Raw genomic sequence first — 26,568 nt, 5'->3', positions numbered from 1 at the left:
TGCACAATGCAACCTTAAATGAGTTGACACCGATGAACAAGTTTGACACAAGGAGGAATTTAATCATATGGAAATGATAGATAATAGTTTACATGTAATATTCCCATTCAGTGGTGTCGGTTATAATTGCTAGTACAACTGAGGTAGACCAAGGCAGTGAACTGCACAGTGCGAGTCGCAGAAAATATAAACAAAATAAAATAAATAAAACACAAACTGAGAACTCATACAAATATCGAAAACGCACAGATTTAAATTTTGAGATTGCTCCATGTCACGAATGTCACTTAAAAGAAGACCAATTGTATATTTTCTTCTGAATAAAAACAATCTAAGATGAATCATGTTTAAAATACAGTAACTGTGATTTTTGACTAAAATGAAGTTAAAATGAACAGGAAATCAACTGTAAAAAATGTCTAATACAAAGATTTTCATCAGGATACAGCGGGAGGGGGGTCTGAATATATCATCATTTCATTGCCATCGTCTCCTTTTACCTCGCCACTGGATGCGGAACGTTTGCCAAACAGGAAGATAACATTGTGAAATGTAGAGAACACACTTCATAAAACGAAGTCCAGTTGTGAGACACAATATATATTCTGACATCCTCCAAGCTGAACTATTTTTACGGAAACAAATTTACACTTTAAATCTATTATAATATCAAGCTATTATACATACACTATCGGTTCCTACAAGCTTTAGAAGTTGTCCATTCGTTGCTTTGCTATTTACAAATGATAGCAACTGCTTTCAGAAATTGTCGCTTTCATTTAATTTGTACCATGAATGTCAAGGACTTTTAAATATATATATTCTCTATCAATAGCAATGTTTTTTTTTCTCAAAAGCGACTTAAAATATATTGATATATATATATATTCAGATGGTATCAACCAATTTTAAAATGCGACTCCAAATTTGTAGTTCCTTTTCCCGTCTCTCTTCTGTCATTTTGTTGATGTGACGTCATCGATACCATCATCATGGCCTGCATTTCTCGAAATCACTGCAGTTTGTCGACTGTAAATAAAAATAATCGATTAAAAACCTGACTGCTGTAACTGTCTACCCTTTTATCTGATCTACACGCACTCGCGCTCAAACACACGCGTTCGCTCGCACACACGCATGCGCACACCCACACCACGCATACACGCACTAACGCAGTCCAGACAATTTTATTTCGAACACCAAATTATTTGATAATATCAAATTGGGAAGAATCTTTAAATCCACTATTTACATGGATTTAGTCAAACGCCGTTATCATCACAGTGGCAAGTCGTCTAGGTGATGCGACCAACTGTCAATAGCGAGCTTCCTTCAAATGCATATTTTCTAGGTATTTTTTATCACAGTGACGTCATAATGAATGTCTGCATCATCCTACTTATGGAGTCGAGCTGCGTGACATCACAGTTTGTACAGCAATTATTAAGCATTTCATTTCGGCTTTATTTGTTGAGTATTTTTACAATACCATAAGTGGTTAAGGGAATACATCGTATACGAACGTGTCTTGTCTATTTTGGATAATGTTTCGGTATTTGTTCTCATCGTCATGCGTTTGACAAGTAAAGAGTGCGCTATTCATGAAAAGACTTTGTCATAGAGTTGAATTGACAAAACATTCTCATGATAAATCATAGGATCAAATAATAATACACGTACACGTTTTGACCATGTGGTTTGTATACAAATTACAATTGTATAAATTGTAAGCATCAATTAGACATACTGCATTCTCCACACCTTTGACAAGGATACATACATTCATAAACCATGAATTATTACGGTTAGATTCATGCAATCACATGAAAACTTATAAGCAAAGTCTGGGCATTCGCTTGCAAAGCAAATAGACGTTCTCTGTTCTTTTCGTAACAGTGAACCCAAGTTATAATCATGCTGATACAACAATATCCATACAGCTCATGCGCAACGACACGGGATCGACACATCAGCTGGTTTAATCTCAAGGCATGCAATTTTGGTTTTGATGTCGTACTGACCTGGGTTTAGCCAAATGGCTGTTTTCAGAGCACATAGATTACAAACGTAAGAGAAAAGAGAACGTGGAGAATAATGAAGATTGAGAATAGAAAAAAACAACAATGAGCAACGACAACAATGCCACCAAACCACATGCGAAATACTAGTATACAGACAGACGAAATTTATATATTCCACAAATTACATTTAATCCAGCAATCAGGCTGTAAAACGTTTCAACTTACTTAAGCTATCACGTTGATACTACAATCAGGGTAAGATTAATAGTCAACCACGCGTAAACTTTGCAACGATTGTAGATCTGTGGATTCATTGAAACACAATAAATTCATTGCCAAAGCAATTGGGATATTTCTGTCTTGAGAAAAAGATTGCCTTTCCCTTGGTCAGCATAGACTCATTGTCTAAAGCCTTGATACTGCCATGATAGGAGTAAGATGCCTTTGCAAATCACATATGAGTACTGTCTAACAAAATCGTCATACCTATATCGCTGTCGGCAATTTCTAGATTCAGGTAAAGTTAATTTCTAGATATTTCATCTCGGAAATTTCTCAAAAAAGAACAAGGTAACAAAGAACTACATATTTCATTCCTTATATTTGGAGCGTAGGTGTACTATGACATTGGAAAATACATTGTGTTATGTGTTAATACAGAATTGGGCTAATCCTTCTAAACTGACTAGTATAATCGCCTACATGACAGCACGACTAAATACAAAGCTTCATTAGATATTAAGGTGACCAATGTGACTCAATCCTTCACAAAATCAAAATGCGTTATTTTACTAAACATTGGTGAAGAATACCGATACTTACTAAAAGGATTGGGTCCTAATGGTTTCTCTGATTTCTTATCCTCTGCTTGTGAAAATAAAGAACAGGGTAACGTTATTTTAGAAAGAAAACTAATGTAAAAATGTGGAAATCTTTGTAGAACTTTATGGGGATGGCCAAGCCGATATTGTGTTTTGCTATTCATCTAAGAAAGATAACAAATGAAATACAATCACAAATATACTAAGAAGAATGACGTCACTGAAAATTTATTCGAAAAAAAAACCACCGCGTATTTTATTTATGAGATGACATATTACAGACACTATAATTATAACGTATACACCTACCTCAAGATACCTATATATACAGTAGACACTCGATAAGTCGTGGGGTCCATCGAAACAACCGCGACTTATCGAGGGTAGTAAGTTAGCGACATGCTTTTATATTCTATTCAGGACCACATAATGAACATGAAAAAGAACAAATACCTCGTATTCATGACAAAAGTATATAATAGCAGCAACTGTTCATTAGACCAGGGATAGGGGTTGGTTGTGAATTATTTACGCGTAGGCTTGCATGAATTCACTCATGGACGAAATTGCAATTTCCAAAATAACCACTGACTTGGACCCATCACGATCTCAAATAGCTAATGTTAATTCAAACTCGACTTACCTTGATTTAGATCGAAGCAATCCAGCCACTCCGATAGCGTAATTTTCTTGTCCTCATTCTCATCACAATGCTTAGCGAAATTACGAGCACATTTTTTCGGTTTAAGAGATTTAATTTCTTTTCTAAATTTGGAGACTTCTTTTTTGTCGAGCAAGTTGTTTTTATTTTTGTCCAATTGTCTAAATTTCCATTTCACTGTGCTTTCTTCTAGTGTGTCTTCTGGATTAGGCTCCGTGTCCCTGTGAAAATGAGAAAGAATGCCTTGATGACATAATTCACATAAACAAATTTTCAGTATAATACCAAATACGATTTTCAGTCCAAGTTTCAGTCCAAGTTCAACGCAAACTATAACAAAAGGCCAAACCGTTGTCCTAAGCGTTTCTTGTCTTGTCTTGTTTTGTCTTTACTGTACCATGGCCAACCGCCTCTAACGTGGTTATACACTTGCACACCCTCAAGCATAACAACTAGGGAGTGCAGGTGGTAATGAATTCTTTATAAGTATTGTGTAATTGTGTCAGCTGTAGTTTTTATTAATGGTGGCAGAGTTTTCAAGGTAGGGATGGTCCTTGGGTACAATGAGTACCGCTAACAGTCTTTATTTATCTTATTTACTTTTGTTTTTAGAGTGAATGTATATATATAATGATTTATAATGTTGTGCTTACACTCCTTCATTGTTATTTGCATTATCTACCATCTCCGTTGTGAGTATGTCCAATATGGTTGTCAAAAATCGATCCTTTTTATTCCCTGGGCATCCTACGGATAAAAAAAGAAAGAAAGATTAAAATCGATGACTATGTCGGAGGGCGCACTATGATTTTCTACTTCTGCACGATCATAAACGCAAGTAATCCAATGCATGTACACCTTCCACTAACACCTCGATCTCTAAGATGATAGCCAGTCTTAAAAAGTCTCGAATCGTTCAAGCGATACCAGATTAAACTTCCCGATGACATGTATATTACCATTGTTTCGAAGAGACCGCATGTGTAGTACTAAAATTCGAGGTTAGGCTGTGGAGTCAGAATTTACGGCGGAAGGGGGAGAAATTGGGGGACCATGAAAAAAATTGAGGGTTCAAAGGGGGCATGAAAATTCTGATGGTCTGAAAGGGGGCGCCCCAAAAATATTTTGCTCATGATTTGAACCAAATTAAACCCCAGGAGCGGTCGTTTACCGAGTAAATAAAAACATTTCTCGCGGCTTCGCCGCAATACCGCCACAACCCTATATTCAGTGATGAGTTGCATGACAGCCATGCGAATGCATTTATGTATGCCTTCCTTCCTCTGTCTGTCTCTCTCTCTCTGTGTCTCTCTCTGTCTGTCTGTCTCTCTGTCTGTCTGTATCTCTGTATCTCTCTCTCTAGTCTCTTTGTCTATGTCTCTCTGTCTGTCTCTGTCTCTGTCCCTTTCTGTCTGTCTGTCTGTCTGTCTGTCTGTCTGTCTGTCTGTCTGTCTGTCTGTCTGTCTGTCTGTCTGTCTGTATGACTGACTGACTGACTGACTGACTGACTGACTCTCTCTGAATAGGTAAGTTAAAGTGTATGTAATATAGCCACACAGATGTATAATAATGTATTTGACTGGGGTAAAATTGGGGTATTGAAGATAATCTTCAAGTACTCTATGGCTTTTGATAATGTGTATGGTTTGAAAGTTTATGCCATTAAATGGTCTTCTTCATGTCCTTACTTTTTAAAAAGTGCTTACTGTAGGAGGGGGAACCCCCTCCCACACCCTCCCCACTACTGAGCTATCTCGGAGGATGCTGAAAGATAAAACCCTGCTGACTAAGTATCTCAAAGTGCAGCCTGCAAAACCCACATATAGTTCTAAAGAAATCTCTCATTGCTATGTATGGACGCTGAAGTTGATTTCCACTGTTACTTTAATGTAGTGTACCATACTGTACAACTCTGAAGTGGAGCGGGGGGGGGGTACTGTATCATTACACATTAAAATATGTGTAGCCAGGAGGGGGGCTACGAAAATTCTTGGGTTCATGGGGGGGGGGAGGGGGCAATGACTTTATTGAGAGCGCGAAGGGGGGGGCTGCGAATTTTTTTTAGACCAAAATAATTTCTCCCAGCCCCCCCCCCCCCCCCGCCGTAAATATTGACTCCAGCCTTAGCCCGTCATTGTGAGATCAACCTTTATAATGTGATGGCGGGAATGTTGTTTTGAATATTGTATTTATCTCGACTAGAACATTTTACAAGTAGTGCATACTTTCCTAGGAACATTAAACTGATCTGTGACAACATAAGCTTTGTTTATGAGCTTCTTGGCGACATTTAAAATGTCTTCACTCGCAAGCTTCAGAGATGTTCGTTTATTTGTATTAAATACTAAGCGAGTGACATTACCCTGACCTTAATACCAAATGAAGGGACACCAATCTGATTTGTTAGACGGAGTTACCGACCCATAGCCGACATCGGATGATGCGTGTAAGCACTTTAGCAATATCTGTCGTCGTCAAGTGAACATTTTCCGAAGAGCTTTCAAAACATTTAACTCGCTGCCTTCACAATGTTACTAAATTGACCAACACCTGTTTATGTCCCTTATCATTTAGTCAATATAAATCAACACTACTCGATACTCATCAGAAGGGTCTATAAACTTCAACGCACAGGACTTAATCATCTGTACAGATACCGAGCCATGGGAATTGGCACTTAGAATTCTCTAATCTCGAAAACAAGTACTTAACAGCAATCTTAGAAAGACAATAGATGAAAGGAAGAGCCACAGAATGACGTAAATGGACAGCCTAGACAGTCACTTCCAACGCCATTATATTTGAAACAAATCGCCTGCAGAAATATTCCTTGTAGAGGCACATTGAAAAGAGAGACGAGTCTTAGTCACCAGGTCACACTATCCTTTTTGATTAATAAGACCTACGGCCTGGATGTACTCAACGGGTGCAGCTGTCTCTGTCTAAATCTGTATGTATGTATGTATGTATGTATGTATGTATGTATGTATGTATGTATGTATGTATGTATGTATGTATGTATGTATGTATGTATGTATGTATGTATGTATGTCTGTCATGGTGTACATCTATCTATCTATCTATCTATCTATCTATCTATCTATCTATCTATCTATCTATCTATTCGGCCATATGATAATATATATATATATATATATATATATATTTATATATATATATATATATATATATATATATATATATATATATATATATATATATATATTAGAATTTCAACAATAAATCATAAGTTGGTTGAAATTTAATATCATAACTGTAAATCATATAAACAAATGAGTTATAATGGATTACTTCAAAGGCGTTCATTAGAAAATGTCCTAAGTGATTAGAAGCAGGTGATGTTGTTCCTCCAAGTGACGATGGCGGTTGAATAATTTACATACCCATATCCGAATCCACCGTACACTTATGTAGCATGACATTGACAGGTCGAATTGAGTAATTATTCAATAATTTGCATACTGATTATTTGGGTAGATAAATAGATTATTGTTTTTTTTCTCTATTTACCAGTCACTCTTCTCGATACAGCAGCACCATATTAAGTTTGATTTCCATTGCCACCACCCCCCCCCCTACATCTTTCAGAACACCCGTACTTCATATGGAATTAAACATGTTTTGATCGAAACTTGATCTGTATCCCACAGATGCTATCAATGTATTCAAGTTGAGAATAAACAGTCCATACGTACAAGTGTTGAGCCTTTGAGATATAGATTAATATAGGCTTACGGTGGCTATCTCTCAGTGTTCGCTATCGTGTTACTAGAAGTATATTGAAAGTAAAAAATAACGACAGACACCAAGGCAATTTAGTAACGACCCGTGCTTTCGTTTTTCATGTCACCATTTATTTAACGTTGGCGCTCACGGAGTAAGGAACTAGGTTAGTAAAAGTCTTGAACTTGAAATCCGGGGTACAGTCTTTTCAACGGAAAAGTACCAACACAATTATCATTCGTATATTTTTTTTCCATGCGACAACAGCAGCATGCCTGTTTACATGAAACTTTGAAGAAGACGACAAAAAAAGACAAAAATACCACCCCACATTAAGCCTCCCTATGTGACGCTTCAACTTTAAATGCCCCCCTATCTGACGCTTCAATTTCGAACATTGAAAGGCTCTATATATAATGGGTTCTAGTAAGCTGATATGTTACAGACGCCTGTCACGTCAACTATTCCAGCCAACGACTCGATAATAGATAACATAAATAAACTCTCTTACAAAAACACAATCTTCATTTAGAAAGTACTTAGCTTAAATAAACACGTACCGCCCCATCGTCTATGTTTTTGAAGAACGTTATTTCATGCTGATTGCCGTGAATGCTATGTGTACAAAGTACATGAATTACATATGCCATTTAGAGAGGTGACAGCACAGCTATAATCCTATCGATTTATTGTTGTCACAACAATTATACCTCACATAAACAAGACACATACTTACAGGACTGGCATACTTAACAGGGATACGTGTTGATTAACAATGTAGATCCGTTATGTGATTTCATTCACTCAGTTAGTTATCTCAGAATGTGAAAATAATCTTTTTTTTTCAATATCTTAAGTGCTAATGGTTTGCTTTGAAATATCATATGTGTAGTATACAAATGAGCTGATTCAAATTCAAATATTATTCCAATGGACTCAGATGTATTCAAATATACTACCTGCACATAATTCACTGTTTCAGTGAAATGTTTTGACGTGAAATCGTTACTCCTTCATTTTCTCGAACTAATACATTGGTAACGATTTCATCCATATCGCCAGTAGCAAAAAGGGTACATTGCAAGTGAACCTCCTTATCTTCATTTCCTTTCTGATATGCCTATGTCACGATTTACTGTACATTGCATGATTTATATCGAAGCTTAGCAAACACATCCTGACACAATCGACGTGAAAAATGACTTGAGGGTGAGAGGCAGAGACATCTGAGGGTCACCTTATCTTTATGAATGCATCACTGTACGATTGTCAAGCTTATTACATATGGGAGATGACGTACCCCCCCCCCCCCCCCACCATCCCACCAAGTAAAATTAGATGTGGCTGAAATATGGATGGTGCTTTTCAATCCTTGGAAATACTGTGGCGAGTAAATAGTTTTGCTACAGGAAAAATATATGCTAGATAACGACGGAAATAACGTTCATGTCATTCATTCATTCATTCATTCATACATACATACATACATACATACATACGTACGTACGTACGTACGCACGCACGCACGCACGCAGACAGACAGACAGACAGACAGACAGATAGACAGACAGACAGACACCACCACCATCGTCATCATCATCATTAGTGGGTTGACGGAAACCCAAACTAGAAGATAGACAATAACTTTATAAACCAAACTAAGATATTTGCCTATCATAGCTTCACTTCTTTGAGGTACAATACACTAGACAGGCCTAAAAGTAAAACAGTGTCAGAGTGATATCTGTTCAGTCATAAGTAAATAAGAGTAGTACTACATTTATTGTACTAATAGGTTGACCGGTCAAATTCTTGTTGACCCTCAACGTATCCTCTCATGAATTCATGTCAATCATGAACCACAGATAGGTTTGATGTTTCAAATGACAGCTGTTGGTTATCAGCCAGGCGTAAAAGCTTATTAAACTTACAACTTTGGATAATTTCTCTGGACAATCCGTTAAATAATGCATACATGATATTATTATACAAATAAAATGTGTGTGTGTGTCAACATTAATAGGTTTTAGGGTGCTGCGTTAGTAGATTGCTTGTCGTTTGAAAGACGATACTAAAACCGACTTGAAAAAGAAAGACGGCTACACCACAGAATTTTTTACATACTGTAATTTAAGAGTTGCATAAGTTAGTCGTACTTGGGGATCGACCACAGGGACACGAAGTATTGTTGTTTCCTTGTCTATAAGCTGAAAACATAAAACGTTGTGACTTGAATATATTTTTCCCCTATCTAGATCTGTATCTCAAAATTGTATCATGGTATCGAGTGTATTAATACATTTGTAGTAGCACGATTCTTATGATACTGTCCTTAGGAGAGAACAATCCAAGCAATAATACGTACGTGTCCCTGTGAGTTTGAAAATGCATATCATGGTTAAAAGTTGAGACGATAGCACGTGACTATGAGCTGTAGTTAGTATTCACAATCATATGGGAAGTGTCAGGTAATGTTGGCAAGTCAAATTATGGCCTCACTGGAGGAGAGCTTTACGCGGTTTCAATATTGGTGGTCCAGTTGTATATGAAGATACAATCGCTAGAGGTGAGAACGACTAAACATAACACGCCAACTAGTCACATCACGACCGAAAACTCCAAATGTCAAGTTCGATCATCAACGATTAGTTTACACAATAGTTGTAAATAACATAACGGTACACGTTGGCCCTCCCACATGATGATAAGTCACAGGGGGATGTATAATTTATACAGTTGGCATTCTGGAAGGCAACGAGTTGAAACAACTGTTGCCAGTTACTATTGTATTTGACAATATGTAGACGATAACTTTATCATTAGATGGTATCACTGGCAGCTTACATCAGGTGTTGTCGTTACTTGCATTAGATAGTATCGCTAGCAGCATACATCAGGTGTTGTCATTTTTGCAACAGAATTTCAAAAGGTGAAAATATATAAATTATATATTCAAGAAGTAAAAAAGACGAAGGAATCTTGCTCTGAAAGCAGTTATTGTTAAATGCGAAATGATATACCTGATACATTCAATTTGTAAAGCCTGTCTTTGTAGGTCTAAAAGCGTATCCAAGGCAATGGTTCATGTTGCTTGACAGCGTATCTACACGGATATCGGCAGCACTTTACGCAAACAACGGATCAAGTAACAACTGAAACACCTGCGAGCGACCGTTCGACACAGTAAATATTTAGAATCAACTGAAGTGAAGAGATTTCATTTCAAACTGTGCCGACGATTTGAGGAATGTCAGTGGATTAACAGTCGGTGTACAACGTAACAACCGTCTTTAATAAGGTTAAAACAACAAGTGGCTGCCCTCTTCGGTTTAATCCGAGAACCTGCTGATTTTAATCCACGGGGTAGTTTTCATGGGGTGAGAGATCACGTAACAAAGCAACATATACTGGACTTGTGTGCGTAAATCTAACTGTTACTGCCCTATTATAGTTGTTTGAAAGAAGTAGTTGAGTGCCCCTGTCAATAATCATTCAACAGTCTGAGAGTAATCCAACGCCTTACTTCCAATTTTTTTACTTCTGAAAATTTGCCTGGCGCACCAAACTACTGCATTTTACAGCTATGGCAACAACAACGCATTTACATTTGAAACCAAGGCAGGTTCTTTGCTGACTCAACTTTTTTTGTACTTCGTCTGCTACTAACATTTTGTGTTTTGCATGGAATTTCCTGTTCATTGTATTCAGATAAGTTCCATTCGTAGACAATTCATATCTTAAATCTAAAACGAGAAAGTCAGGGAATCCCATACGTAAGCCAATGCACAAATCGACTTTTAATTGTAAGTTTCATCTTCTATACGAGACATGTTTTGATTCAGTACTAAACAGATGAGGCTTTTTTCACGGTTTGAACGTTTACTACTATAGTAGTGCCTCAATACGGAAAATTTGCTATTGATATATTACGTTTCATAGTCTTGACATTCCGTTGCCATGGACAACCTTTCATTAACTTTACATCTATTTTCCCTGTAATTTTGTTCGTATTAGCCCACTGTACGTCACATGTATGTGTTCGACATATGTAGTGTGATTTTTTTAAATACGCGACAGTCAGTCAACTTTTGGCACACGCCGTCGTAGTTTTCTGAAAAACGGGTCTGGTTCGCGAAACACACACACACACACACACACACACACACACACACACACACACACACACACACACACACACACACACACACACGCGCGCGCGCGCGCGCGCAGGGTGGTTATATCAGCCCTATATTAATTTACTGTTCGCTGGTTCTTGTCAGCGTTCGATGACCGAAGATCAATTTCGAGCAAGTGCACACGCGCACTCCTACGAACTTGTCAATGATATACATACGACAAAAAACAGCTTTACGCCAGTATAATACCATCGACAGAAGGTGACTCAGAGACGTTCTCCCAACGACCATGAAAGAAGTAGACATCACTTTTCCAATATAATGCAATATGTGTGACGTTTTCACACGTCTGAAGGAGCTTTGAAAATTTCAGTAATGGAACGGTATTCGCTTTGGATAAACCGAATATATTCTTGAATGGAAAAGTGACTAAGACTCCCATTAAATGATTAAAACATTCCGATTCCTTATATTACACATGTTCAAATCCAAGCCGTGAAATACTAGTATTACTCATACAGTGCACTGTTTAAAAGTGCTTTTAACTCGAATAACAAATTTAGAAAGTGCACGACTGGGAAGCTGCACTTTTAAGATATTATCTAAAAGATGTTAGTTTAATTCTTTCCGGATGTAATATATTATATTAGCGCATTTTATTTTTTGTTTTTTAAATTGCTTTTCGTGAACAAGCGCCATCCTATAGACAAATTGGATTGAATAGGGCAGAATAGCAATATACATTCCTTGAATTGATATAGGTTGAGTGGTATGAAGTGTGAAGTACGATGTAATGAGTATATTGATTTAGACTGAGATGATACATTCCCTGATATGCATGGGAAACTGAAGATACAGCAATTATATTTACGTCTTCAAATTTCTCAGTGTCGTGTTTTCTGTCTTTGGGAATCGCAAACGTACAAATATAATGGACAAGAAAATATTGGCGCGATTTGGGTGAACAATGAGTCGTTATGATGATAAAGCGGTATGTTTACCTTTGATCTCCCTGTCGGGTGCCGTCGGTCTTCTGTCACAATTTGGCATTCCGTTCTGCTTGGACGTGCCTACAATAGGTCTTCCGATGTCCGTAAGGACACACCAACAATACGTGGGTTTCATGGCCTGGTGACATTGTACGGGTGTATAGCTACCATCGTCTTCGCATTCCGGTATAAATATTCCGTCGTCTGGCGATTCTGCTGCCTCTGCTAAAGCCGTCTGGCGATTTTCGGTGCATGAATGTTCCACCACTTGGAGTCGAACAAAATAATAAAGACGGCTGTTTATTGAGGTTCTCAGGATATTTATTGTCAGGGGCACGACCGTTTTGGTCAGTTTGTTTGTCAGACTATCAGGTCGATGAAGGCATTCACAATCACAACTCGGTACTATAGCTGTTAATAAGGTCATCTAGAAAGGGTCAAAATTTAGATGTGTTGCATCCACCCCTAGAAAAAATAATTCGAATGTTTGTGTGGAAATATAAACCCAACTTTGGTGGTATTTCACCTTATGATACTTTCAATTTTCAAAACATCACTCAGTTTTACTCATCAATTACCATTGACATAAGAATTACGCATTCTTGGGATGAAATACTGCAGCTTTTCGAGAAACTATTTATCTTCCTACCTGGTTTGCTGCTTACTTCGTCGGTACCTTTAATGGGCAGTCCAGGTCTGGCTGTAAGTTCTCTGTCAGGTTCATCACTCGGGTTTTTGTCGACAAATTCTGCAGAATCTATAAACCAAGAATTGGATTAATCCCCGAATTTTAAAATCAGTATTTAATCTAGACTGTCATGGGTCAGATAATTATACCAGGAATGTCTAGCACGAGTCATTTATTTCTTTGGTTTTCGATAAGCGTTATAAGTAACGAGAGTCTGTGTTGTGTTGTAGACTTTCACTAGAGTGGCGACAGAGAAAGTGACAATGTAAGAGAGAGAGAGAGAGAGAGAGAGAGAGAGAGAGAGAGAGAGAGAGAGAGAGAGAGAGAGAGAGAGAGAGAGAGAGAGAGAGAGAGAGAGAGAGAGAGAGAGAGAGAGAGAGAGAGAGAGAGAGAGAGAGAGAGCTAGAGCTAGAAAGCTTCGTACATAAAACCCCAGTTGGATGTTAGAGATAAATCTTACCTTTTGGGAGTATAGGATGTTCAATAACTATTTCTGGTTCAGGAGCCTGTTCATCTTCATCTGTGTTAAGAGACAAGAACAGTTGGAAAGAAACTACAATTACAGACGTAATCAAGCTGACCGTGGAGCCTACCTTTAAAGATGCTCTTGCACTTGCCCGGCAATCAATGTATGACTCTCCAACTTAAAAAAACCTGTAATGTATAGTTGCATTGGTTCTTTTGATGGAGAGTCATTAAGTCCCTTTTCGATAACAGACCTATCTAGCATATAGGAGACTGTCTATACGGGCTTTTAGATTGTGAGAGAGCAAGTTTTGTTTTCGAAAGATTTGCGATCCCATTGCCAGATTGTTACAGTTGAAATGCGTTTGTTTTAATTTCGTTAAGTTCAAAAGACCAAGAATCTTTGTGAGTGCAGAAAAAGTGTGATGAGTGTATTAAAACAACAATCAAAGTGGGTAGCATTATTAGTCAGAATCTAGTACATGAATTGTTAAAAGATGACACATACCTTGAGACGTGCATGCAATCACATTAACAACAAGTCAATACACGTTACATGTATATAGAAATGAATGCACGAAACACTGAGTGTATGGGTGATAAAGTTGTAAACGTTCCACAGAGGTTATATCTCGAGTCTAGTTTATAACCAAGCGCTTTTCGAGGTTCTATGTGGGGAGAAAAAAGTCTACAAACAAAAGTATATTTATTAAGTGGATATATTATCATTTAGGATAAATAATTGTACGAGCATGGGTAAAGAAATAAAGGGGGGAGTGGGACTAGAACACTAACGGACTCTGTCTCGTATGCCCTATTGGTAACCCCCTTGGTAGTGATGGTGATGGGAGTTACAAATAAGGCACGACCAAGATGAGAGCACAGAAAACAGTGAATGGTAACTACAATGATAATGACGGTCAAGTACAAGCGTTTAAGCAGGCTAATAAATGACTTACTATTGTCGATACCTAGACAGACTGCCCATTCACCGTTTGTTATCATTCCATCCTGATCTAAGTCACATGATTCAGCAAAGTTCCTCGCACACGCACGAGGCTCAACAATCTTCTTTATCATCTTCGTGATGGACCTTAATTCTTTCTTGTTCAGTTCACCATTACTGTTTGTGTCGAGTTCGGAGAACTTCCAATCAATCACTTGTTTTTCATGTGAATCCATCAACTCGTCAATAGCTGAGAGACCACGTAGATTGAAATTAACCATGTACTCCTCGTTGTTCACTGGGGGTTTAGTTGGTAAGCGGGCATACTCATCTTTAAAAATTGTTATCAGATTATTGTTGAACTCCTGTCTCTCTGATTGACTGCAACCTGGAGAAAGACACAGAAAATGGTCATTTTAAACCATAGTAACAAAACGATTCGTGTTGTCAGAGAGAGAGAGAGAGAGAGAGGATAAAACACACTGTCCTTTTCTAAGAGGTCGACAATTTCACAATTATTAATTCTTAACCTTTCCGTGTCCGATTAATACTAGTAGCTCGTACGATGTTTATGGTTTAGGAGTTATTTCCCACACATTAATATCAAATTAAGATGAAAAACAATATACATTTAATAATACCACAGTTCACCATTTCGAACAGTGACAAGCAATTGAATTTTAACACAGTACCTTGTCAGGCAACACATTCCAATGTTATTATAAGGATACGCATAAAGCAAGTGCTTTGGCGGTGACACCTGCAGGTGAATAGTGAACAAGCGCATATAGAATTTAAGCTGCATCAAAAGCCAAGCGGCAGCAGCAGCAGCAGGCTGAATTAAAATGTATTAAGCTTACAGTAATATAGAATACCATAAACAGAAAAATCAGTACTCGGTGAACGATATATATATGATATGAAAACAAGCAAAACAAATTTGTCTCTCCATAGACCCTACACAAAATGGTCTGCCTATCCACACACACACACACACATACATATACATACATACACACATACATACACATACACATACATATACATACATACACACATACATACACATACACATACATATACATACATACATACATACATACATACATACATACATACATACATACATACATACATACATACATACATACATACATACTTACTTATATGGACATATCCATATACACATAAGACTTAGTATACAATTAAAATTTAGACAAAATGAAAGTGGAGTATTGGCTTCATGCTCTCCTTGTATTACAAATGTACATGCATCAAACTATGCAAAGCTGTATCTTGATCAATTTAATAATATGTAAATAGCGCACGAATGACATGCTTGGAGTCATGCACACAACTTGTGACGTATAGTCTGTAAAAGCACAAGTGCAGTGAATTATTGCAGCAGCATGGACACTTATTCTACACAATGATTGGATGATTTCTTTTCCTGATACTAAAGTCTTTTGTTGATGACATCATTGTGTTACCTTTCCGCCTCCTGCGTTTTCCCTGTTTTGTCTTAGGTCTTCCTGTAGCAGGAATAAGAACGTGCCAATATCACGTTTGTTAGGAGTGCCATGACATACTCAACGGCAAGCTCACATAAAAGAACTGCCTTATTAGTTCTGGTGTGTTTACCCCTTCGTTTCCTTTACAAATTGCTCAGGTTTAAAAGGAGGTCGAAATCAACAGAGGTAAAATACGTGTACTTGGATAACTTTTTCTTAAACACAGTGCTCTGAAGTTTAGAAAATGTTCCTTATCAACAGTTAGACGTAAGGCCTTACGTTTGCCATAATAGTAGACATAGCAATCCAATCCAAACCAGTGAGGATTCTTCAAAGTATTAGATAATGCAACTGTCAAATTTCTGAATATAGACAATACATGTGAATTGACCAATTCCATGCCATCATAGTAATACTATTTTTTTGCTGCTTTCGCTGACTTTTATTGGATAGTTGAGCGCAGTATATGTTTTGGTGTAGAATATGCTGTTTGTTGTTTAAAAGAGAGACACTTTAGTTAGATATGCATGTGTGCATGTCACTTCAATTATATTTGCTTTGTTAAATCAAGTCAACAGTAGGTTATACACAGGTGTACAGGAATGGTGTCGCATTACAGGGCTTCGTTTCTACTCACCATTGTCACCATTGCAGTTTGGTTCTTTGTTCTGAACAGACGAGCCAGGTATAGGTTTGCCCTGGTTGGTGACGCACCAGCAGTACCCAGTCCCTGTATGGCATTGTACTTGTCTATAACTACCATCGTCGTTACAATCTGGGATGAACAGTCCTTTGGACACCTTGGCATCGTCCTGGTTGTGACGACGTTCCGCTTCACATCGTGAGGACGATTCTGGAAACAGATAAAAACCATTTATTATCATTTCATCTCGAGTTCAAAATTATGTAATGTTTACAAAACGATGGAAATCGATCAATTTCCAGAAAGATCGATCCGATTAAAATCGGCAAATACGTTGAAATACTAGTATTGGAAATGAAATTAAAGGAAGGGTATTCAGTCAAGGAATGGGAATATATGGTTGGTTGACAAATTTAACATATTTCCTGCCAGTGCATATTAAATACTGAACTCGCCGATACGAGTGTAAAGTCGGGCACATATTGAAATTAGGGTTGATAAGATAAAGTTCAGTAAAGAGTGTGTTACACTTCAGTAATCCTGTGTCTGAAGTTAACCGAAAAGGAAACAAAAGTACTCAATGTCGAAAAATTAGTATTGTTAGCTTTGGTGTAGTTGGTTGGAAACGAAGTGGGGTTATTACCTTGACACGTCCCCCTGTGTTCAACTTGAACTGTACTTCCACGGCACTGTGCAATCATAAGTTCACATCTCGAGTTGTACGTCCTACCGTCACTCCCACAAACTGGTTTTGGAGATTGGGTTGAGCAATCCTCATTGCACTCATTGTCCCGGTCATCAGTATTCCGGATGGGGAACTAGAGAAACAAAAGATATCGTGGTCATTGGCAGATACATCGAACAAAATATTTCTACTTCAACCTAGTACACACACACACACACACACATATATATATATATATATATATATATATATATATATATATATATATATATATATATATATATATATATATATATATATATATATATATTCATATGAATGTAAGTGTCTCGCTGGAGAGAACAGTTCTCGATGCAAATATTAGTAGCAGCGCATTATAGACTTAATTCAAAAGAAAACGGATGTAATAAGTCGTTACTCAGAGTTTCACGCTTTGAGCGATCTTCAGACAACTAAATTGGGCTTATATGTAGATGGTTTAGTTGTCTGAAGATCGCTCGAAACGTGAAACTCCGAGTAAAAACTTATTACGTCCTTATATATATATATATATATATATATATATATATATATATATATATATATATATATATATATATATATACATATACATATACATATATATATATATATATATATATATATATATATATATATATATATATATATATATATATATATATATATATATAGTTTTGGTAGTACTGGAACTCTTTCTTGGCTGTAACTCGGAGTTTCACGCATTGTGCGATCATCAGAGTTGTCTGCCACTGCGGTATAGAGCACTGTCTTGGCAGATTGATACTCACCGAGTTATATATATATATATATATATATAATCTACCTGCCCATCTATTCTAAAATTGAGCTTAATGGGAACCACACATTTTAGGCCTAAGTAAGTGACACGATATTCTGCAATATTTTTGTTGCGATATTCGTAACAGTACACATTGGAATTTTGAGAATAGTCGATGTAGATTCTCCACACCTCATGTGTGAGTCAGTGATAATGTCAAAAAAGCAACAACTCCATCTTACCAAGATAATACAGATAATAATTTCTGGTAGGAGATATAATCTCTTGAATGAAAATCTACATTTAAGTGAATAAAATTCGGGGTCAGTGTCGGGTGTTAAAGTCGGAGAAAACTATTTGCCTTGGGGAATCTTTGAAAATGAACCCGGTATCGAGAATTTAAAGTTGATGAAGGATGTGTTGTGGTTATTTGGTACCACGTCAATTTGTATTGATAGGAATCTACATATATCTTGCTAGGTCATATCTCCTAGGCAATCAGTATTTCGTAAACCATATGTATGTGAAGCAATTTGTCATTCTAAAGAGCTATATTACTGATGTACGTTGTGAAATTGCTATTTGCAATGTGATCAAACTTGAATTATAGGAATCGAAACGCCACTACTTTTGTTTGACGTTCGTTAACATTTTCTCCACCTTCCCCCTCAAAGGCAGTATCAAGACGAATGTTCGTCTGCATGAACGTAGAGTCAGTATTCTTTGCTTGACACTGATGAAAGTGCCATGGTGTCAGTGAACTCAGACAGAAGGGGACAAGCAAGGCATGTAGAACCTCGCTTCAGACGATTTAGAGCATTAAAATAGTTTGTAATCCCTTGCCCTGGGCGAAGTTTGCGACTGTTGATGTTCTCAAAGCCGTAAAACATCTTAGTTGTCTCGTGGCAAAGGAAAAATATTAGTATGGGAGAGGCTCGTGACGGGGAATCCAATCTTTTAGAGCGTGTGAATGGGAGCTGGTGGAGTGGAATGTATATAAAGTATGTGAAGTGTTTATCTTGGCCATATCGTATGTGTTTGGTAACAAACCAACTCCATATAAATAAGATGAAACTCAAGTTTCATACAATATGCGGGTCGACGGAAATCGCTAATCCTAATGTTGTCATGTCTGACATTTTATTCAGGTTTTTGTAAGAAGCGGTGTGTCAGATTTGTAAACGAAGTCTAGGTTTATGCATGGAGGTATATACCTGCATGGTTTATGGTGGTAGGCATTTCTTAATACAAGTCGAAAACTCACACCACTTTGGTTTGAAATCAGAACAAGATAGTGAAGATTCTGTATATTGTATTAACAATAAGTCGCCATGTACAATCGTATGACCGATGGATATATCTGAAGATTTATCAGAATGTCAACATATAGATTGTAATTCCACTTGAACGTTACAACATCCAAGTGCACAGATACTATAGTAATGTGAATGGGCCACTCAAAGTCACCACGCTGCGTGCCTGTACCTGCAGCAGGGACCCGTCACAGGTGGGCTTGTATGTTCAATATCGTATTTGTTTACCTATTTACAGTATTGTACACTCTACTAAATGTTGTTCAATATTCACACAGCTGTTCACAAGTTAGAATAGTATGTGTTGAAATTTAGGACAGTAGAACAAAACAACATAAATAACAGAATGGGTAATCGCTACTATGGTATTTTTTAATTGATGTGGCATGATGTATAGTGCCCTACTAAACTTTAGAATCTCAGTCACGTTCTTCAAAAGGTGCTAAATATGACACCTGAGCGTAATTGTTCCTACTTTGTAGTTCGTATACAACTCCAACAAAATTTGCATTCTATTTGTCTCAGAACTGCACACACTACAAAGAAGGTGTCGAATGTGCCAATGTTTAGTATATATGGTCTGTAGTTACAGCAATTGAGAATCTCCAGACAATGCACATGTCCAACGCTTGTAGGCTAGACTACTCCAACCTTTAACCTCTTGAAGATTAAAACCAAGTGTACTTTTTACCCCCAGACGTTGGTACATTTATAAACGAATATGTAGATGTGTTGGTTTAGTCAGAGAATTTATCTTAAGGCTGTTTCCAAAAAACATAACCACATTGTGAGGACGGCCTTGCTGAGGAGTAATTGTGAAGTGATATAATACATTCTTTGTGGACCGAATTTGTCTTGAAATAGCAGTAGTGTTAAGTGAGAGTCGAGGCATAGTGGTACAATTACACGCAATTAGACAACATACAAAGAATGAGAATGCGTACCAATGGGTGATTATGTCCCACTACATTTATATGCTTATACTGCCAATTCCTGGACCCATTGATATAATTGCATGGACTCAGGCATTTGAAAGTCTCCTCTTTGAAAGCCAGATAAACGTTGCTCCACTTTGAATATCTTTAATCAGTCGCCCGTAAGCAAGAGAATACGTGATAGGAAACAAAATATAACCTGGCCAGATATGACAATTCTTTGATTGCTAGGCAGAAACGTTTTATTCCACTTACTTAGCCTTCGTCTCGGATGACTTGTAACATTTCGAGTGTACCCGACAGTCATCCGTGAGTCAATTGCCACAAAACAGACCAAAGCTACGTAAAGAATTCCACTCATGTAATCGAGTCCGCCGGCGGTTTTAGTCGATATTGGTCGAGTTGTGATTTTCGACGGCTGTGGACGTGTGGTGGTGGGTTTGACGATATGTATGTGCATGTGTGTGTATGCGTGGAGGTGTCTGGCTTGTTTATCTTCTAATACCGCTGGTGTCTACTTAACCTTGCCCCAATAGTTTGCAAAACTCGCCGGCTAACAAGCAACGCAAGTACGAACCTACCTAAAGGTGACCACAATGCTAAACAGAGGATTAAAGTCCTTTATATAGAAAGAAAAACACTTACCCGAACACCAGGGAAGGGATTGGCTCTTGAACCAACTACGACTAGACATAAAAGACACAAGGTTACAGCTTTCATGGCGTATTGAAGTACTACACCTCACCGAGCACAGTGAAGTCTGTTCTTGCCAGCAGTTGTAGGTCTTCACGTTCGAGACGCTCCTGCCAATGAGCTAAATGGATCCGATAAGCGATGGTAGTAAGGACAGTCAGTGCTTAGAATACGTTCAATGGAGTGGCCTTTTGAATGCTAAAAAGTCATTGATATCAACGAGAGCTCTGTACCTATGTGTTCGGACCGAGGCAGCATGCACTGTAAGGCACAAAGCTGGTCAGGCTTCGAAGCATTCGATCGCTGTGTATAGGGTGGTATTGGTTAGAACCGCTTCACTTGATTGGCTCTCGTGAGTGTTCAATATACAAATTAATTTGGGACGCCAGTCACCCAGTGCTCCTTGAAAGCCCTGTCAGCCAACAGATAAAGCGCGAAAACATATCAATACCGACACCTCTCTTTTGTGGTGCAAATGGTCACAAATAGTATTGTAGGTTGACTGATAGTGTCGGTACATAATAGGGGTTTCGAGGTAATGATCCCCACGCCAGTCAAAGCTAGATCGCTCCTCTAGATCTTTTCAGAATTGACGAGTTGTATCGCCACCAGTTGACAAACGTCCACCACTGTCATGCGTGCCAAGATCTCTTTGTACACAGGAATGCGCACTTAGCTAGTAATTACAGTATTCAACAGAACGAGTATTTTTTTCCACACAGTGTTATTGCTTTCTTGGCGATAAAAATAGCAGTCCGTCCATCATGTCTAGACCACACAAAAGACCAACCGATGTACATAAACCACCAGTCGGTGGTCATTTTAGCCATGAGTGTGTAACCAACCCTACAATGGCAAATTCAACCCAATGAAACTTCAAAATTTTATAAGATGACTCATGTTCGAAGTGTTTAAGTTTATAGCCCAATAAAGCGTTTCGATTTACTTCATGTATATTTAGTACAATTATAAAACGTTATCTATTCCATATATTTTGACATAACTCCAAAGGACAACTGTCTTTGCAATAAATGTTATAGCTCTATTTAATTTATAGTTTTAAATTGTCACCCTCACGGCCAAACTCTCATTAATTATAGTATTGACGCAGAACTAATTGTAGTGTAAATGTAAGATAGCCACACGTAGTTGGATTGCCTTCATCAAGTAGAATAATGACTGTGTGTACACAATACTAGGGGTCCAATAAGGTTAAGTACAGCAATGGCAACTGCCGACCGTGGCGGAATGTATGTTTCATTTGATTTATGCCTGAGGCTGTTCCGCCTTTCATGTACACATGGAACATATCTGCACGCCCCTGACTCCCATCTACAAATTTATCGCCAGATATTTCAAGAGGGGTCCATAGCCTGCCTTAACAAAATGTACGAACAAATCTATTCCAAATACACGCACCACCCACCCCCAACATGCACTATGTTGTTTAATTTCTGTTGGATGTTCATCCCTTACCATTGGGTGAGATCTAATGACCTCACACTCAAAATTATTGCAATGGAAGATTCAGGACAAATAACAACACCCTTAACTGCATTGGAAGTTGTAGAAATATGTTTAAATTAAAACCCACGATCTTTTAAGAATATAATATCTGTATAAAATGAAATGAACAAATGATTATTCTCGTTTTATGGTGATCATATATTTGATAAACACTGGAACACTATTCATGAATAACTTGTAAATCATGAGACACATGTTGTAAGTAGTGTAAATAAACGTGTTGGGATAGTCTGAACTAGTCTATGTGAAACTTGAAACCAGGGGTATGGGAATAGATCGACGTTAATTCAATATCATACACATTATATCACAGACTGCCACATAACATGTCGTGAGTTTGTTACTTTGGACTCGATGGTGATGAGTTTATCATTGCAGTCGACCTTCCGTTACAAAAGACGGCGTCGGTTAAATTGACATCCGCGACTAATGAAGAAACAGTCCAGTTGTCAGTCAGAGATTGAAATAGAGTTATAGAAAACTGTAAAGCTTTTGAAAGCCCAACCCCATTGTAACTTATTTCCGTCGTCATCCCTTTCCTTTAAGATAACTGACCTAAGCGTACCCATCGAAGGAGTACAATATCTGACACCTATTATTATAGCATAGATTATCTTACCACACTTCCGACCTCACAATTTTAGGTTAACACCCTTCGTCACCTTTTCTTCGCAATGTGCAGTCATTTCCTTACCATAGACAAATATGCAACTACATGTATTTGAATACAATATAGTTTGTGATATCATTTCGTGTATTTCGAAAGTTAAAACTTAAAAAGTTTTAACTGTTGGCAAGGGACAGCGCCATTACAGTTAATTCACCTTGATTTTGTCGATATTCGTTTTTCCTCAAAGATGGTGACGTTGGCTTCAAGTCTGACATGTGTTGAACAAACTTATTCATGTACTAAACATGTGACATTTAGGACTTGGAAAGGAAGTAGATACTTATGATAAATGAATCGATACACGATATGAAGATAATGGTTGATATAAATGCAACGCTTTATCATGAAGGACACGCAAATAGTACGGTTGCTCCGAAATCAAACATCAATAACTATTTAAAGATAGGAACACTGTCTCAGTTACGAAGTTACGAATACTTAAGGGAGCCTTCAGTAATTGCAAGGGGGAGGGCCGGTGGAATGGGGGAGGGGTCCACGTTTTACAAATCGGTTCTCGGGGGAGGACCATATTTACGGGACTAGGAAAGGGTCAGATTATACTTTGACTATTTGTATTGCACACTTAGTCGGACCTCACAAAAATGATATTATTCGATTGTTGTTCCAGTTCTTTGCATTGTTATTAGCCTATGGATCAGCCCAATATTGCCTTAAATTATGGCTTAGGGTTAGGTTAATATCAGACCATTTCATCAAATCGCTGCTGAAAACCATGTGGCATATAGTGAACAGTGTCTTCCAATAAATATACAGTGGTGGTAGTAGTGGTTGGGGATATAATAAATGCATTTAAGTTTAACACTTTCAACGTGGTGGCAGCAGGGGAATTAATTCATTTAAACCATTAATTCTGGGGCTAGTGTCCTTTTCCATGCCTGACAGCATTTAAACCTTGCTTTTGAAATATTTTAACGGGGGGAGTCATAATTTAGAGAAGGGAAATTGAAAGATGGTCACTTTTTTAGCACAATGGAATCGGGGGAGAGTCACATTTTACGCAACAGCCCGGCCTGCTTCCCCCGGCCCTCCCATTGTAATTATTGAAGGCTCCCTAAACACAACAGGAAGTGAAATGAGGGTAAACATGACATGTTTGCTGGCGCTACACCAGTCACACAAAAAAACTGTATCGAGAGAAATTCAAATATATTTATATTACCAGTGAAAATAGTACAACCTAAAAGTAGTTATACTACAATACTGTTGATAAATGTTATGTAACATTGAAAAAGAACATATATCCCAGAATTAAACCTTGAATTCCACTTGATTCCTATCGTGGGTTGATGCCAATATCACAAGTTTTCTATCTAATTAAGAAATAACATTGTATCACTAAATTGGTTATTAACTCAATTTCAGGTAATACATCCAGCTACATTAATGACATCTTAACACCTAGGGAGGATATTTATAATTTGAGAGGCAAATAACATCTGTTTAAAATAAAAAGCTAGAACGGAATGCAATCTTCAGATCCCATGCACAGGTGATTTGGAAGAATGTCAATAATGACTAGCGGGTGGTCAATACAAACCCTCAATTCAAACAAAAACTCAAGAGTTGTAAATAACCATCTATTAATTTTTTAGGGGAAACCTATTTTTCTGAACATGTACAGCATTTAGTAGGTTTTCCTGTTGGCCATTGCCTTTTTGTTGTCGCACCTATTTCCGCTGTGTACCTTTAGTGTTTTGTACTGCATCTTCATGTCCTTGTATTTATAGTCCTTGTATGTTCTAGTATATGCTGCATTTATAATTCAAACTTGACTTTTACTACCTGGGATAAAGTACTAGAGAGATTAGTACTATAGAGATTAGTACTATAGAGATTAGTACTATAGAGATTAGTGCTATAGAGATTAGTACTATATAGATTAGTGCTATAGAGATTAGTACTATAGAGATTAGTGCTATAGAGATTAGTACTATAGAGATTAGTGTTATAGAGATTAGTGCTCTAGAGATTAGTGCTCTAGAGATTAGTGTTATAGAGATTAGTGCTATAGAGATTAGTACTATGGAGATTGGTACTATAGAGATTAGTGCTATAGAGATTAGTGCTATAGAGATTAGTACTATAGAGGTTAGTGTTATAGAGGTTAGTGTTATAGAGATTAGTGCTATAGAGATCAGTGCTATAGAGATTAGTACTATAGAGGTTAGTGCTATAGAGATTAGTGTTATAGAGATTAGTGCTCTAGAGATTAGTGTTATAGAGATTAGTACTATGGAGATTGGTACTATAGAGATTAGTGCTATAGAGATTAGTGTTATAGAGATTAGTGCTATAGAGATTAGTACTATAGAGATTAGTACTATAGAGATTAGTGTTATAGAGATTAGTGCTCTAGAGATTAGTGCTATAGAGATTAGTACTATAGAGATTAGTACTATAGAGATTAGAACTATAGAGATTAGTGCTATAGAGATTAGTGCTATAGAGATTAGTACTATAGAGATTAGTACTATAGAGATTAGAACTATATAGATTAGTGCTATAGAGATTAGTTCTATAGAGATTAGTGTTATAGGGATTAGTGCTCTAGAGATTAGTGCTATAGAGATTAGTGCTATAGAGATTAGTGCTATAGAGATTAGTGCTATAGAGATTAGTGCTATAGAGATTAGTGCTATAGAGATTAGTGTTGTAGAGATTAGTGTTATAGAGATTAGTGCTATAGAGATTAGTGCTATAGATATTAGTGCTATAGAGATTAGTGCTATAGAGATTAGTGTTATAGAGATTAGTGTTATAGAGATTAGTGCTATAGAGATTAGTGTTATAGAGATTAGTGCTATAGAGATTAGTACTATATAGATTAGTGCTCTAGAGATTAGTGCTATAGAGATTAGTACTATAGAGATTAGTACTATAGAGATTAGTGCTATAGAGATTAGTGCTACATAGATTATAGATTAGTGCTATAGAGATTAGTGCTATAGAGATTAGTGCTATAGAGATTAGTGCTACATAGATTAGTGCTCTAGAGATTAGTGCTATAGAGATTAGTGCTATAGAGATTAGTACTATATAGATTAGTGCTATATAGATTAGGGCTCTAGAGATTAGTACTATATAGATTAGTGCTATAGAGATTAGTGCTACAGAGATTAGTGCTACATAGATTAGTGCTATAGAGATTAGTGCTATAGAGATTAGTGCTATAGAGATTAGTGCTATATAGATTAGTGCTATATAGATTAGTGCTCTAGAGATTAGTGCTATAGATATTAGTGCTATAGAGATTAGTGTTATAGAGATTAGTGCTATATAGATTAGTGCTATATAGATTAG

The 26,568-nt window shown here is 37.2% G+C and overlaps 1 protein-coding gene across 9 annotated transcripts; it reads right to left on the bottom strand.

Annotated features, from left to right (window-relative positions):
* Nucleotides 1-98: 98 nt before the first annotated feature.
* On the bottom strand, nt 99-21,511 carry LOC144449275 (SPARC-related modular calcium-binding protein 1-like). Of its 9 annotated transcripts, none has more exons than XM_078139793.1 (13): nt 21,003-21,511; nt 17,269-17,443; nt 16,620-16,835; nt 15,962-16,003; nt 14,485-14,859; nt 13,521-13,613; nt 13,022-13,129; nt 12,385-12,639; nt 4,157-4,250; nt 3,486-3,724; nt 2,844-2,888; nt 2,247-2,323; nt 99-1,029 (listed from the first exon to the last, which is right to left on the bottom strand). In XM_078139793.1, exons 1-12 carry the CDS (start codon nt 21,075-21,077, stop codon nt 2,283-2,285), a joined length of 1,758 nt encoding a protein of 585 aa, XP_077995919.1. In that variant the 5' UTR covers nt 21,078-21,511; the 3' UTR covers nt 99-1,029; nt 2,247-2,282. The 9 variants fall into 9 exon arrangements, with proteins under 9 accessions (XP_077995919.1, XP_077995936.1, XP_077995928.1 ...); XM_078139810.1 differs by lacking the exon at nt 2,247-2,323 and adding an exon at nt 2,022-2,039; XM_078139802.1 differs by having other exon boundaries at nt 2,844-2,885.
* Between the last annotated feature and the right edge of the window lie 5,057 nt (nt 21,512-26,568).

The sequence above is a fragment of the Glandiceps talaboti genome, chromosome 2 (genome assembly GCF_964340395.1).
Source record: "Glandiceps talaboti chromosome 2, keGlaTala1.1, whole genome shotgun sequence".
In the NCBI taxonomy this organism is placed as follows: Eukaryota; Metazoa; Hemichordata; class Enteropneusta; family Spengelidae; genus Glandiceps; species Glandiceps talaboti.
The sequence above is the reverse complement of the archived record's forward strand: the minus strand, read 5'-3'. Positions and strand labels throughout refer to the sequence as shown.

Bases quoted from the DNA above. Each gene is read 5' to 3' on its own strand.
- LOC144449275 (XM_078139793.1), bottom strand. From the start codon at position 21,077: ATGAAAGCTGTAACCTTGTGTCTTTTATGTCTAGTCGTAGTTGGTTCA. The intron at 16,004-16,619 runs GTGAGTAGAAAC...TTCCTGCTACAG, and splicing joins AAACTGCAATGGTGACAATG to GAAGACCTAAGACAAAACAG. The intron at 2,889-3,485 runs GTAAGTCGAGTT...TATTTTCACAAG, and splicing joins TTGCTTCGATCTAAATCAAG to CAGAGGATAAGAAATCAGAG.